This window comes from Eupeodes corollae, chromosome 1 (genome assembly GCF_945859685.1).
Source record: "Eupeodes corollae chromosome 1, idEupCoro1.1, whole genome shotgun sequence".
Lineage (NCBI taxonomy): Eukaryota > Metazoa > Arthropoda > Insecta > Diptera > Syrphidae > Eupeodes > Eupeodes corollae.
In genome coordinates, this window is record NC_079147.1 from 223,900,674 (window position 1) to 223,916,719 (window position 16,046).

Genomic DNA, 16,046 nt, shown 5'->3' on the forward strand with positions numbered 1-16,046 from the left:
TTCTTAACCTTAGTTATTTTGAAACCCATTTCATTGTTTTACTCTATTTACATTTTAATCTAGGATATTTTTTTAACCCTGGTTGCTAACATCTTTTTTAAGCCCAGATTATTTTGCGCCCAGGTTAACCCTTGGTTTTTTATTACCCACGCTATTAAATATTTTAGGATATTTGTTAACCATCATAGTTTTTTAACCGAGGTTATTTTAAAGCCCAGGTTATTTTTGACATTGGTAATTTTTTACCATTAAAACAATTTATTTTAAAACCCAGAATATCTGTTCATCTTCGGTATTTTTTAACCTTGGTTATTTCTTAACCCAGGTTATTTTGAATTCAGTTCAGTGAATAATCGAGGATATTTTTTAAAACACGTTTTTTTTTAATCTTGGTTATTTTATTACCTGGCTCATTTTTTAATCCAGGTCTAAAGACGCTGGTTAATTTGATCGTTACTTTTTCACCCTAGATACAATTTAACCTAAGTTATTTTATAACCCAGGTTGATTATTAACTCAGCAAACATTTTAACCGATACTATTTTGTCACCCATGTTATTTTTCACCCAGGTTAACTATATATGTTTTATGAATAAGGTTATTTGGAACCTTGGTTATCCCATCAATGAGATTATTTTTGAACACTGGTTAATTTTTAGCCCAGGTTATTACTTAAAATTGATAAAACAAGCTATTAAACCTGTTAAGGGTTTTCTAACAAGAGGTTTCATTTTTAGTAGTCTGCTATTTGTGAAAATGTCACTTTTGAAGCTATCATCGTATAAAATTTGACTTCTTATTGTTAGAATTTTTTTGAAAAAGCAGTTTTACTTAAAAAAAATGCATTAAAGTATTCAGATAAAACGGCAAGAACTGGGCATTTTTAACTTCCCATACAAAATTATTGTAACGAGTCCGATCTGTCAAATTAAAATTTTAATATTTCTCGAAATTTCAAGGCCCCTAGAGTCGAAATAAAAGATTTTTAGAAATATGTCTGTGCGTGCGTATGTACGACGTTTTTTCGTTGTCTACAGCTAAAGAACCAGAAGAGATATCGACTTCAATTATTTAAAAAAATTATGGTTAACCCTAAATATCTCACGAACCAATAACGCTGGAGACTTGAATTAAATTTTAAATTATATATTGTAACGTGATACTAAACAATTATATTTTTGAACAAAAATCGAATTACGGTTTTTTCCTACAAATCAAATAAACCTGAAACAAATAATTGTCACCTCAAAAATTTTACGAATAAAAAATGACGTTTTCAACAACTGGTAATTTTTTTAAATAAATCGAATTGACAGTTTTTTTTATAAAAACTAAAAACTTAAAAAAACATTACTCATTGGTAAAAATTAAATTTACATTTAAATATCTTTTCCAAAATTTGAGATTATGGCTTCTAACTAATTTTATCTCATAAGAAATATTGTTTTCAACATTCGGTAAAATTTTGAGAAAAATCGAATTAACAGTTTTTTTTACAAAAAATAAAAACCTAAAACAAAAAAAGTATAAATGTTAATAAAAAATTGATTTTCGACTCAAATAACTTTTTAAAAACTTAAAACATTGGCCTTAAACTAATTTTATTTTTTTTCAAAAATATTGTTTTCAATATTCAATAATACTTTGAGAAAAATCGAAGTGACAGTTTTTTATTACAAAAAATTAAAAACCTACAAAAAAATAAACAAAAGTTGGTAAAAATTGGGTTTTGACCTCAATAACTTTTTAAAATTTTAGGATATTGGCTTTAAACTAATTTTAAATCATGAGAAATATTGTTTTCAACATTCAGTAAAATTTTGACAAACATCGAATTGACAATTTTCTTACAAAAACCTACAAAAACCTACATTTATAAAAATTGGTAAAAATAGATTTTCGACCCAATAATTTTTTTTCAAAATCCTTCAAACTAATTTTACTCACAGAAAATAAAATGTTCTGAATTCAGTAAATTTTTTATTAAAATCGAACAGTCAGTTTTTTCATAAAAAAGATAAAATCTACAAATAATGGCACGCAAAATTTGGTAAAAACTGATGTTCGGTTTTGATATCCCGTAAAAAATAGATTATTGACTTTAAATTCAATTCATTCATCCAATTTTTATTTGTTGCATAAGAAATAAAAACTTTGAAGAAAAACTCCTAAAATTGGTAAAAATTGGTTTTCGACTAAAAGTCTCGTTAACAAAAACTGATTTTGAAATCAAACTATTTCATTATTATGCAAAATATTGTTTGTTATTTTTAAATATTTGAGAAACAAAACACGAAACCCTAAAAACTTTTAAGCAAAGCAAATCAACAGATGGGATGGGTTGGTTGGTGGATGCATCCCTGCCTCTTTTTTAATTTTCCAATTGGCTCAGTATTTAAAAAAAATGCTTTATTTGAAAAATAAATAAAATAAAAAATAACTAATACGACATTTATAGAGGTCAAGTAGAAATATTAAACCCTTACTGTTAAAAAACCTCTAATTTTGCAGGCCTGTGATTTGATTTGTCAACGAAAGAGAAGAGTGTTTTAAAAATATGTTTATATCGTGAAAAATTTAATGATAAAACCTGCAGACCGGAATTTTGTACTCATTGTTCCACCGTGCCAAAAAATCAACGAACTTGGTATTGAAAGTAAACACAAATATTATTAAAACATGAATCACATTTGTTTCAATAACTCGAAATGACAGTCGAATATGTCTACCACACAATTTAGAAAAGCTTGTTTTCGAACTCATTTTTCAGGGAATGAATGATTTACTGGATTGTAAAAATGGGAACCATATAAAATCAGAACCATCTCAAAATTTCTGACACTCACCATCACTGTTATGAATACACAAAACACTACTCAACTCATCCTTTCAATATTATAATCCTTAGAAAAAAGCTAAGAATGTTATTAGGAGCAGCATCCATCCCGGTATAATTTCAGGCTTATACATTTGTTCTATTTTGTTAAATTGACACTTGGATGTCATTTGTGATACAGCAACGAAATTGTCTTCATCTCGATGATAAAAATAATAAATCCTTCAATTGACATTTCAGTTAGGACGAAACAAATTAACTGTGACTGAGATTTTCGCGTGGGAGGAAGTGTAATGATTTGATCGTCATTCGTTACCATTCCATGTTATACAAATGACGTTGTTAACAACATCTTCTCTCAGAGACATATATGTTACGGTACAAAAAAGGAAATTATGTTAATTTGTGCATTAAGATTCTATTTCCTTTAATAAATTTAAATTCCTTAAATTGGAAAATGTCATGTTAAATTAGATTTTTCGAAATCTAGAGAAATAAAAGCTAATAAGTACACCAACACACATGTTTTCCAGTAAGAGGTTTCATTTGGATATTAAAAAACAGGAGTAGGTTTTAATAAAAATCGGTGTTTGATCTTTATTTTATTGTAAAGATGAAAATAATGCATTTGCAAGGGAAAACGATATCAACCAAATGTTCCTTCGATAACCTCACAAATTCCACCCTTAAGTTATCTAATAAATTGTTAAGCATTGATACAGATCTTATTTTTTATGTGACCTCATAGAAAGATCTTTGTGGCTGATTGTTATGACGCTTAGAGACATGACATGGTTAGGGAACTTTGTGTTATGCGTAGCACCCGTGCGTTGTCTTGTTGAAAATTAGCGTTGTCTACATCAATACCTCTTAAAATCGGCCATAAAATATCATTAATCGTAGCTTTGCAGCACAATACATTAACTGCAACAGGTACACACCAGCCTTATTTTCAAATAGCAGTAAGTAAGCCCCAATAACCTTAGTAAATACTTTTGTACAACCATTCTTTTTCCCGAGGACCCAAGGTGACAATTCTTGCAATTTACATAACTTCCCTTTGAAATGAATTTTGAAGGCCAGATTCCAAAGTAGAGTACGTAACGTCACCATCATAAAGTGTTACGCCTCACGGAACTTGACCCAGACGAAGACAAAAATTCTCCTATAGTTGGCTAAGTGCCGCCTACAACACTACCTTACGGTACCTACCGTAATATTACATACAGTTCGGAAATCGAATTTGGACACTATAATACCCAAGTTTAACACAGAGAGACTACCTTGCAATTCAAAGTTCAATTTTTGCAAGCACAGAACCCAAGACCATATAAAACCATTGGAATGTTGTGAAAAATGTTTTCATATTAAGGAACAATCAATCAATTTATAAGTGGAAGCAATTACAAGCTCATTTAGCTGCTGCTCAAAGTAAAGAAAGAAACGATCAACAACCCTCATATTGCTTGAAGTTGAAAGAGGTTGAACATGGCAATGTAACGTGATAAGAGCTATTACACCAACTTTCAATTAGCAGAAGAAGCCGCAAATAGGAGCGACAGCAGAACCCTCTATAGAATAACCAAAGACCTCGATGGTAATAAGAGTTCAAAACAAGACCCGGTAATAGATATAGATTGTGATCTCGGATGAGGACCAGCTTTGAAGTTGGAAGAAACATTTTTGCTGTAGTTTTAAACCAAATATTCGACAGCAATATTCAACTGACATCTTTTGAGTTGCTCGATGCTACAAATTCCCGTTTACGCACCGAAGATTAAGCACAACAAGATAAGATGAAGACGGCATTCTCACAGCAAGCAGTATAGATCTCTGGTCTCTGAAAAATATTGCTCGACAACCAGTAGAAAATATAGAAAACCTTCAACACCATCAGCGAAGCATTGTCTCTTCTAAAGGCGAAACCGAAGAAAATTTAGCTAGCCATGTCTGAAAATCTAAAGCTGTGTTTATGATATTGTCAAATGTTTAAAGAAACAAGTCTCTTGGCACTGTTATATAGTTGCGGCACCTGGAAAATAACAGTTGCGAAATTTTAGGCCTTGTTAATAAAAGTTTAGAAAAAATTTCCCGGCTTTCTTTTACGGGAGCGAAATGGTAATGGCAAGACAGACAATGCAATAACAAAAAATTATTCAAGAAGACAGAGAAGTCCTGTGCCCGAGAAGTATGTGGAGCAGAACCGTCGAAGCGGAATCACTGTGATTGAGAAAGAGCTCTCGAACACATCACCGATATCAAATTTTTTTATATTAGGTGCTGCGAAAATCCCGAGTGAAAGCAAGAATCAGCACCTGAATTTCAGTGGAGACTTGGAAATAGATTAAAGATATGAGGCAATTAGAAGATCACTTAGCAGCTGCTCTAGAGGAAGAAAGAAACAATCTAGACTGCTTATAACGCATGAAGTTCAAAGAAGTTCAATGTAGCGTGAGACGTAATAAGTGCAATTGCAACATCGCTGTGGCTCAAAAAGCAGAAGAAGTCGCTAATAGCAAATAGCGACAGTAGAATCCTATATTGGATAACCAAAGAGCTCGCTGATGCCCAGAGTCGAAAACAACACTCAGTAAAAGATATACATAGATGGTGCCCCGCTGATCTCAGATTAGGTATAGCTTTGAGGGCGGAAACCATTTTTTTTTTTTTTTTTTTTTTTTTTTTTTTATAATAAGCGCACACTCAAGGGGATATATTACCCTTATTATGTAGACACAGTGTGAGCACTAGGAAAGGGAGAGAGGGGTTGAAAGGAGATGTCGGTGCACATTGGTTTTGAATTCCTGAATATTGCAATAGCTGGGAAAGACAGAGTGTGGTAAGGCATTCCACATTCGCATAGTACGGCTAAAGAACGAATCTCTATATTTGACAGTACGACCGAAGATGGGCTCGAGGGTATATTAATGAGCATTCCTAGAAACGCGAGTATTACGGTTGAACTGTTTAAGGGGAGGAATGCAGCTGGCTATTTCTCTAGAGCATAAACCATTAAAATAACGGTAAAACAGGGTGAGACAAGAAACATTTCGACGATGTTCAAGTGACGTAAATGATCTTATGATGGTAATATCACCAATCAATCTAAATGCTCTACGTTCAATACTATCCAAAAGGCTTAAGTAAGTTGCAGGAGCACCAGCCCAGATATGGGAGTTATACTCAAGCTTTGGACGTATATAAGACTTGTAAATAACATAATTTATTTGATAGCAATGTTCAACTGACATCACTTGAGTTGCTTAGTGCAATAAACTAATAAACTCGCAGTACCGCGATTAAAGCACTGAAGAACAACAAAACTACAGGAAGATGGCATTCTCGCAGCAAGCAGTATTGATCCCTGGTCTCTGATAAATGTTGCTCGACAACCAGTAAAAAGTAGAAAGCCTTCAATACCAGCGAAGTATTGTCTCTTTTGAAGGTGAAACCGAAGGTAATATAGCTAGCCATGTCTGAAAATTGTAACATGTGTTCATAGTATTGACAAATGTTTAAGGAAACAAGTCTCTTAGCACTGTTATAAGGTTGCGGCACCTGGAAAATAACAATTGCGAAATTTTAGGCCTTGGTTAATAAAAGTCTAGCAAAAATTGTACGGCTTTCTTTTACGGGAGTGAATATTAATGGCAAGCAGACAACAACGGCAATATCATCCACTTACTCAAGAAGACAGAGAAGTCGTGTGACCGAAAAGTACGTGGAGGAGAACCGTCAAAGAAGAATCACTGTGATTGAGGAAGAGCTTGAGGGCGCTCAAACACATCATCGGTATCAGCACACTATGGCGCTTAGGAGTAATTGAGCTAGAAATCACCCATGGATTGTATACATAGGTCGAAATACCTAAGTAAGTAAGTAACATTACTTCCTAGAAACTGGGTTTGTGGACAAAAGTGACAGCTGCAGAAATAGTTGGTTATTAAAAACGTGATCTCTTATTGGAAAAACCTTAATTTTTATTGACAACGAAAAAAAGTGACATTCGAAATTCTGATTCTGACTTCAAAAGTTCTTACTTTAAACCTGTTTATATACATTTTTTTTTAATTATGTACATTGACTTTTTTGAGACAAGCGGACTTTGTTTAAGTCAAAACCCCGTTTAAGTAAAAGAAATCTCTGAAATTATGCCATTTAACTTAAGGTGTTTTTACTACAATACCTTTTATATCATTTTTTATTATAATAGACTTAATAACTTTGTTAAAATAAAAATTTAATATTGTATTATCACCATATTATAAAAGGATTTCCTTAATTAAAATTTAGAAACTATTTGATGAAAATCAAAACTGATGCAACGAGACACAGTATTCATTCTTTATTAGTACCGTAGAAATTCTACCGTAGAATAATATGAAAGGCTAACGTTGTTTCATTTACAAGTTGAAGCAGGACACTTTTAATAACTTTCTTGAATACAAATTGTTGTTTAACTTATTACTCAATGTCTGACAAGCTTAACAGAACACATTTATATCTTCGAACCCTCGATGTAGCCTACTGAGAGTTATTTGTTGCTGTCCAATAGCACAGATTTGCCATGAGACAATTAGTATAAATTATTCAAGGCCTTTTTTCTCTTAAATAATCAATTTTAAGTCACGCACAATCGACTTTTATGGTTCGCAAGGACATCACTATCAAACAGGTGTTTACCACCATTTTTATTCGTCTTCTTCTAATGCAACACTTAATTGATAGAAGAGCGGAAAACGAACAATAGCCTTGTCCATTTTCATGTCTAGTTGATTTACTTTGAAGGTTTTAACTTTATAAGCCATTGACCTAAGTTAAAAAATTAAGGTGAATTACCAGAAACTAGAACCTCTTTATTTATTTAAAAGTATTTTGAAAAATATACTGTTCGAGTTGTTTTGAAAAAGTAAGTCAGAGCAATAGGAAAACAATTTTTTTAACGACAGAAATCAATATTCAGGATATTTTGACAACAAACACAATATCCACGTATTCTAAGAAATTCTTCTCAATATTGCCTGTAACTTTTTGATTTTTTGATTAATGGTTGCAAAAGTTCTTATTTCAGTTTCCGAACTGACAGCTTCCTCTAATCAAGCAACTAACACTATGATTTTTGATAAATATTTGTTCTCTCATCTTAAATATACTTTAATACACAAAGCTCGTCAAACTTACACTTTGGAAAACAAACAAGAAACCATCTGCTGAAATGGTAAGAAGATAAATTCCCCACCAGTGGAAGGACCAATACAAAGCTATCAAACCTTCAACGATAAGAAAAATGTGGCAGGTGAAAGTTCAAAGACAACAAAGAACCCCATCGCCATCTTTATCCTTAAAATGATCCTTAAACAATTGCCCAGGGTGCACTAATTCTCGTTTGGAGGAAAACACATTCGTATTCGCAATTCGCAGAAGTTCCGAAATAAGAATGAAGAAGTGAGATAAATTTAATAAAAAATGTAAAAGAGATTGATATCAGGTCGTTCAATTTATATCATTTGACATGGCAGCGAGTAGTCGTCTCCCGTGTCGCCTTCAGGACAGTTCCTTTCGAACTGAACTTCTTCTGGTCGTTTTTCCGTCCGTCTACGTCTCCGTCTCCGTCTCTTTCTCCGACATCGTTGTCGCGTCGTCGTTCGTCGTCTGATATGGGCGACAAGACAACTTACGTAATCTCATGCAATATAGAATTCTATCATCCGTACTAAAACTGTTTTCCTTTTCGGATACCGGAAAAGGACATGTACGTGCACAACTCCTGTTATTTATTCACTCAATTTCGTGTGAACAATAGTTTGGGTATGTATGAGTATTGTATAAATGGATACTGCATATGGTACGTGTTTCGTGTTACGTGCAGCGGGAGAATTTTACCAGTACCAGTAACGTCTCACTTCTTAAGACGATTGGGAGCATTTTTGACAAGACTTCCTTTTCCCTTCTTACTTGTCTTTTGGAAAGTCTCCTTCTTGTCTCCCGTCTTCCGCCTGCCATATTCTATAGATGGAAATTCAATTTTTCCCTGAGAAGGCACTATAAGCTGGATTGTCGTGTCATGTTTTGCGGGGGGGGGGGGCAGAGGGAGGAGTAGAGGGAGGCCGAAGACGACAACTAAGTGTGGTTGTACATATGTACAATGTACATGTTGTACGAATACTGAATGCAGATATTTCAACTGTCACGTAAGATGCGGATACAAATTGCATTTCGGGAGACAGAAAAGCTTTTAAGTGAAAATGAGAAAACTAGGCAATGGCATCGCAAGAAAATACAATGGAATCGTATGATATGGAAAACACATTTTTAGGGTGCGGTATAGATGAAGGATCAGGAGAAGTGCTGTCGAAGAGCATATACTTGGAACTTTTTTTGTATGTTGATATAGCCGTGATCTAGATTGAGTTTTCTTCATGTTGTGCTGGTTTCTTGTAACCAATGAAGGTCCTGGTCAAAGTTATTTTGGGTGTTCATAGAGGTTTCGATGCATAAATGAGAAGTTCTTGATTTTTTGATTTTAGCAGAATACCTGTATTATTTAAACTAAATTATCCTACTTTAGGTTCCTAGTTTTTCTTTTAAGTTTTTTCGGACAAGAAATTGAGTTTATTCTATGCTTAAGGTAGCTTCTTGAAATGATATCTATAAAATTTAAGGAAATTGGGTTTAGAAAAGATCTTTGTTTTGTATACCTGATATACAAAGGCTTTACAAATAAGAAGTTTCATTGTGAGGTGAAAAAATAACGAGTATTTTATTAATGAAAAATTATTGGACATTTATTTTGTTGCAAAATTATACCTTTTTCATAAAATTCCATTTTTCAAAAACAAACATGGTGGGTGGTTAAATTTTAATGGCCGATGTTGATTTTGAATAAAACACAAATTATTTAAGAATTTACTATCATTTCGTTTTATTATGATAATGTTATTATGATTTAATTATTTGTGGTACAAAATATCGGCCAAACAGCCGCGTGGCCTCGCCGGCACACCCCCATCGGATGGTCCACATGTTCGATGACGCTGAGGCATAATTGAGTTTCTAAGCCAAAAATGTGCCACACAGGACATTCTCTCATCCTTTAGCTCTTGAATTCTTGCTGGCTTTTTGACGCACACCTGTTCTTTCGATCAAAATACACCGCCACGCAATAGACAGCTCAAAAACCACAAAAGAAAATGAAACATTCAGGAACTAGAAGTTTTTTAGCAACCATTCCTGTGTTTTTCGAGCACCAAAGTCGACAATTTTGTATTTCAATGACACAATCAACAAAAATATGAGGCTTGAGTTCTTTTTGTTAACTAAATTGTAAAAGTCTGAAAACCTAACCCTGCCTGTGAAATACTGTGTAATGTTGATTTAAAATTATTTTTCAAACTGTTACTGCAAAACTTTCAACATTTTCAGCATTAATAGTTGTAATGTGTTGAGACGTTTATCATTGCATTTTTAGTAATAGGTTCAGAATTCCCTGAAAAGATGATAACTTTGAAAAGACAGCTGCCCCAAAAGCTATCTATGCTTAAAATGAAACCTCTTATAAGAAAACCCCTAATCTTATGACTTGTCTTAAGTTTCTGGATCAATAGACTCTCATACGATAGAGTAAAGACAAGTCAAAGTGCAGATTGTCAGTGAAATAAGTTGCTGTTTTCGAAAGACACAAGACACAATTTGATATTTTTAGCAGATCTTGTACAACTAACCATTGGACTTATATATCTTCACACAGCAAATATCCCTAAACATTTAAATTTTATAATTACAGAACCTCCATTTATTTCTAACACCTTAAAAGAATGTCAAATCCACTATTTAAAATGTAAATTTATTACGAGTCTTATTTATTACCCATAGCAGACCTATCAAAAAAGTTCCCATAAGTAAGACTGCTATATTAAAGTTTCATTTCAGCCATTCGGTCCTAAACATTTCTTCCATGTTCTGTTAAACAATAAATTCTTACCCTTAAACTTAAACTCTCTATATCCAACCCTTTATAATGCCACAGCTTGCTATTTTTCGTGCTACTTAGATAAAATAAAAAAATCAACACGGCAGCCATTTAAATAATAATATAATCTCTTAAAACTGGCAACACCTATAGCATATCCATCTAAAGAGGAAATAAAACCCGAAATCGTGCAATTTTAATTTTAATTCTAAACGTTCTTCGAAATAAATTTACCAGAAAACTCGTGTCGGATCGGGTGGCAAAAAGAAATCCTTTTAATTATTCACTTTCCAGGTGCAAACACTTTCATTATACACCCTCCACAGGACTTAGCCTGTTCTTCTAACAATTTCAAATCTGAGTTATCACTTTTAGCACCCGCTCTTGATGTTCTTCTTCTTCAAACGTATAACAACCAAACGACCATTACAAGGATACACAACACAGTTGATTATCCCTTTTTTTTGAAATTGGACTTTATTACATGCCTATGCCCCTTTTATGTGGCAAGGGAACGTGGAAAGATGGGGAAATAGATAGTACAAACTTTAAAACACTGATTTGCATTTGTTCCTTCTCCTGAGTCCTAAGTCCTGACTCCTTCCTTAGCCTAATTGAATTTTTATTTAGATTAGCTGTTGTGATCGTTATAAGCTTCTAGACTATCGCCTTATCCAGCTTTTCCTTTTTGTTTTTAACGAACAATATTTTTTTCTTTGTTCTATTGCAGGTTTATCAAAACGTCCTATGGGGCCTCCACACCGAAAAAGCAGTTTACCAAAGCACACCGAGGTTAAGAAACGCTTTCTGGAGATATGTGATACAACGTTCTCGGACGAGGTGAAGGCTGCACTACGTCTGCCCTCGTTTGATTCGTACGATTGGAGTGATTCAGATGTCATTCATTTGATGCAGACCATGTTCATCGAATTGGGATTCACACACAAGTTCCACATACCCATGGATACGTTACGCGAATGGCTTTATGAGGTCTATAAGCACTATAACGAAGTTCCGTTCCATAATTTTCGCCACTGCTTTTGTGTAGCACAAATGGTGAGTAAAGTTAAAGATTCTTTTTCAAAATATAAAAACGTAACAAAATAAAAACAATCCTTTGACATGTCAAAGTGTCACATGTCAATCTAATAGTTATACACGTTTCTGGGTGCTTCTTATTCTGGGCGTAGGGGGCAGCGTGAGGTTCTATAGGTATAGGGATTTTTTATATTGTCAGTTTTATGGACTTTTTTATGCCTCTTTATCATGTCGGACTGCGACACTGACAAGCGTGATGTGATGATGGTGATGAACATCGACTTTTATCAAAACTGACACATTGTGTACAATACTTTGGCTTGACGGTGGCAGTTCCGGAAGGGCCGGTTGGAAGGAGGTGTACGAGTATACAAAAAAAGGATGAGCGTTCTTTTAACGTCATTCAGTCAGTAGTCGTATACGTTCTATCGTTTGTCAGACTTATATGGGCTGTCCCTGTCAGGGCTATAAAGTAATGATTTTAGGTTCACGTATCGAGTGGAACTAATTGGATAGTTATGTACAATTAGGAATAATTGAACGGGAATGGGTTTCTATATGTAATCGAGCAGATGATGCTGGCTGATGCGATGTTGATGGTGATTACGTGCCATAACTTTTTTGTTATTTTTCATGTAAATTTCGGATGATTTCCTTAGTGGCAACCGAATACCGAACTTTTAGTGATTTTGATGTACGATTATAGGGAATTCCCATTGTTACAAATTTTATCCATTGGAATAAAATTGTTTGCATATTTTAAGTTTCTTTATGTTGCCAACAATGAAAAAAGAACTAACAGAGAAACAATTTCGGATGCAAATTTTAAATAATTCAAAGAATAGAGCGGACATATATGAAAATGCTTGGATTTTGGAATAAAATCAGTTTTTGATGATGAGTTCTGACTCTCAAGGGCAAACATCAATTGATATTTTGGCAAGCAAAAGTATTAATGTTTCAGGGAAATTGATCTGTTAGTTTTTTTTTTCGCTTCTGTTCATCAAAAGTAATTTTTGAGCTAGAATCTGTAATGAAACATTATCGACTTCCAATTAAATGCACATTATTTAACAGAAAAAATATTGAAATGGGAATTTATTTCGGTACGAGTCTGAAATAAACTTGCCGTTGTGGTTTAAATTTGTCAAACCCCGATTTTCAACCAATTTATATTTCTTTTCAATCGCATCATTAAATGTTTTGATAATCTTAAATAAAACAAACGGTTCCTTGGCAACCTCATAGGAACATTAAAATGGATTAAAGCTTAAATATCAGTATTACCCGTGTCGTGATGGTAAGTGTATTGGACTTTCAATCTGAAGGCCTTGGGTTCGATAACTGCATGCCAAGGAATTGACAAGTTCTCCGAGAGTTATTCTTATCATGAAAATTGCTCCTCAAATTAGCCGTTCGGATTCGGCTTAAAACTGTATGGGACCTCCATTCCTGACAACATTACTCCCACACAGGAGTGGTTGTGAGTTGTAAGTCACTAAACCCTAGTTTAAAACGGACTGTTAAGCCAATTAATTTATTTATTTATAAAATATCGTAACAATCAGTATAATTCGGCAATTAGTCACAAATGAACTTAACGTCAGATAACTTTCTTCGAATGTTGAAATTCATAATTCCAAATAATTTACATCTTATTCCATAAAAAAGCATATCTAAATTCCAATGAAGCCTTTATACTAATACTCAAGTAAATTTGTTTTAGATTTGTACCTTTTCAAAAGAGACCAAATAGTATTCAAATACTGAAGCAGAGATCTAACATACAAGTAAAACAGTCATTTCAAATTGCATGGATAGGAGAACACTTTTAAATTGAGTAAGTTCTTGCAGTAAAATCCTGCAATCATGCTCTGTTTTTATAAAACGTAAGACTTTCAAATCCACCCGATACATGAATCAATTTGAATTTAAAAATATGCCGATAATGTCATTGATAATAATAATAACAAAAGAATACCGAGGTGGTTTCCCTAAGGCACACCCTAGGTGATAGATGAACAAAGAATTTTATTAATACGAACATACGAATACGATCATTATTGAAAAGCTGGTAGATGTTGAAATGGAATAAAACAACCTAAGTGTGAGGTATTAACAAAATTATATTTTTATTTAAAAGGCACGTGTATGTCATTAAGTTTGGAATTTGACATCAATAAAATACCCGCCTGGGCTTCTTATGGTGGCACGGATCCGAGTGGTCCAATTTTCAATGACTTTTCCGCATAGATCCGACTGATTTTGAGCGATGGCCTGTATGTTATGTTCACCTTTAGAGCATCAGTCGGTTGTAGTTTATTTGCATAGACCTGTGACTTCAAAAAACCCCACAGAAAAAATTCGGGGTCAAATAGCATGACCTTGGTGGCCAATTCACATCATCCCTGCTAAAGATAACCTTACCTTCAAATCGTTCATGGAAAATGCCAATCGTGGCTTTTGCTGTGTGGCACGAAGCGTGCGTCGTCCAGCTGGAACCACAAGTCGTCTAGGTCTATATCGCTATAGATACGCTATCGTAGCGTAGCGCTCGCTGTTGATGGTCTCACTAACATATCGTTTTCAAAAAAAAAGTCCGGACAAATAACGCCTCCGCCGCCGGCCCAAACACAAGCGGTAACTTTTGAAGTACATTATCACCCGGTCAACCTCGCGTGGGTTGGTGTCGACCCATATACGGCAATTTTGCTTGTTAACACAGCCCTTCATACAAAAATCACTAAGAATGATTTTTCTGCCAAAATTGGGGTCCTCTTCCAAATGGTTTGAAACCCAGTCAGTAAGCAAACGGCTTTGTTTATGGTTATGAACTTTATGCCCCTGGGTCAGTTAGATCTTATACGGGTGTAGGCCCAAGTGCCGACGCAAAATTCGCCAAGTTGAAGTCAGCGAAAGGTCGAGTTCTTATGCACGGCGAGGAATAAACTGCTTCGGGATCTGCTGTACACTTCCACGGACCGCGGCGATGTTCTCCCCCGATCTTGCGTTCCTTGAATGTTCGGGTGTTGGCTGATTGTTTATTGAACCGGTAGTCTCAAATTCGGCTACCAAACGTTGAAAGTCGACTGTGAAGGTTCACCACACTCATTTTGATAATAAAGCTTCACGAACGTGCTGTTTAATCGTGTAACTTGCCATGATGATTTGGTATAAACGATTGAATAATAAACAAAAGATTTGACAAATGTCACCTAAACAAAATGGCCGCCAACGGGAGTCAAAATGTACCCGCTTCAATTGAAAAACCCTTAATATCAACCTCATATACTTTCTTTTTTTGAGGCCAAGATTAAGTTATAACTAAAATGAGTTAGCACGATAAGTCATAAAATCTAATATTACTCCTGGCATAATCGGTTTGAATTATATTCCCTATATCACTCTTACTCTAGCATTAAACAAGAAAAAGTAGTGGACATCGGAATAAAAATCTTCCCAAGAAAGACCCTTTAGGGCAAAACGAAAGAAAATTATGTTGAATTGATTCAATACGTTTTCTATAAATTTCGTAATAAGGAGTCCACACTTGCGAAGCATATTCAAGATGAGAACGAACGGCAATTGTAGAAAGAAAGAGTAACATAGGGATCATTGAATTCCTTTGCCCAGCGTTTTAAGCATAGAACTTGCCTTATTGACAATAAATGATCATGTCATCAGCAAAAATGAGAACTTAATTTGAGCGTTGACATGACGATACGTCGTTAATAGACAGGATGAACAGAAAAGGGCCAAGATGGCTTCCCTGGGGAACACCAGATTGAGCAACAAAAGGTTCAGAATGACAATTTTTACCTCGTAGGATCTTTTTTTAAGGTATGACTTAATCCAAGCTAAGAAAAATGGTGGAAAACCAAGAGCCTTAAGTTTAAATAAAATAATTCCGTGGCTAAGTTGATCAAAAGCTTTAGAAAAGTCAGTGTATAAACAGTCAACTTCATAACCTTGTTCTAAAGCGTTTGAAGATATGTTTGAGAATGTAAGGAGTTTAGTAACGGTCGATCTTTTTTTCACAAAACCATGTTGCTGTTCGCAAATGATATTTTTACTTAAAAAATTCTACTCTTTCCAAAACAAATTGTTCAAACAATAAAAGGCCAGTAGTTTGTTATATTCGCCTTGTTACTTTTCTTGAAAATTGGTGTTAGAAATGACTTCTTCCATATACTGGGAAATTTG

General features: G+C 34.2%; 1 protein-coding gene across 4 annotated transcripts in view; it reads left to right on the forward strand.

The window, feature by feature from the left end:
* LOC129950583 (high affinity cGMP-specific 3',5'-cyclic phosphodiesterase 9A) overlaps positions 1-16,046 on the forward strand; it is a 267,471-nt gene that overhangs the window by 195,776 nt on the left and 55,649 nt on the right. For all 4 annotated transcript variants that reach the window (XM_056062534.1, XM_056062531.1, XM_056062516.1 and 1 more), the window contains one exon: positions 11,536-11,861. In XM_056062534.1, the coding sequence (XP_055918509.1) occupies positions 11,536-11,861 (326 nt within the window). The remainder of the gene's footprint in view (positions 1-11,535; positions 11,862-16,046) is intronic.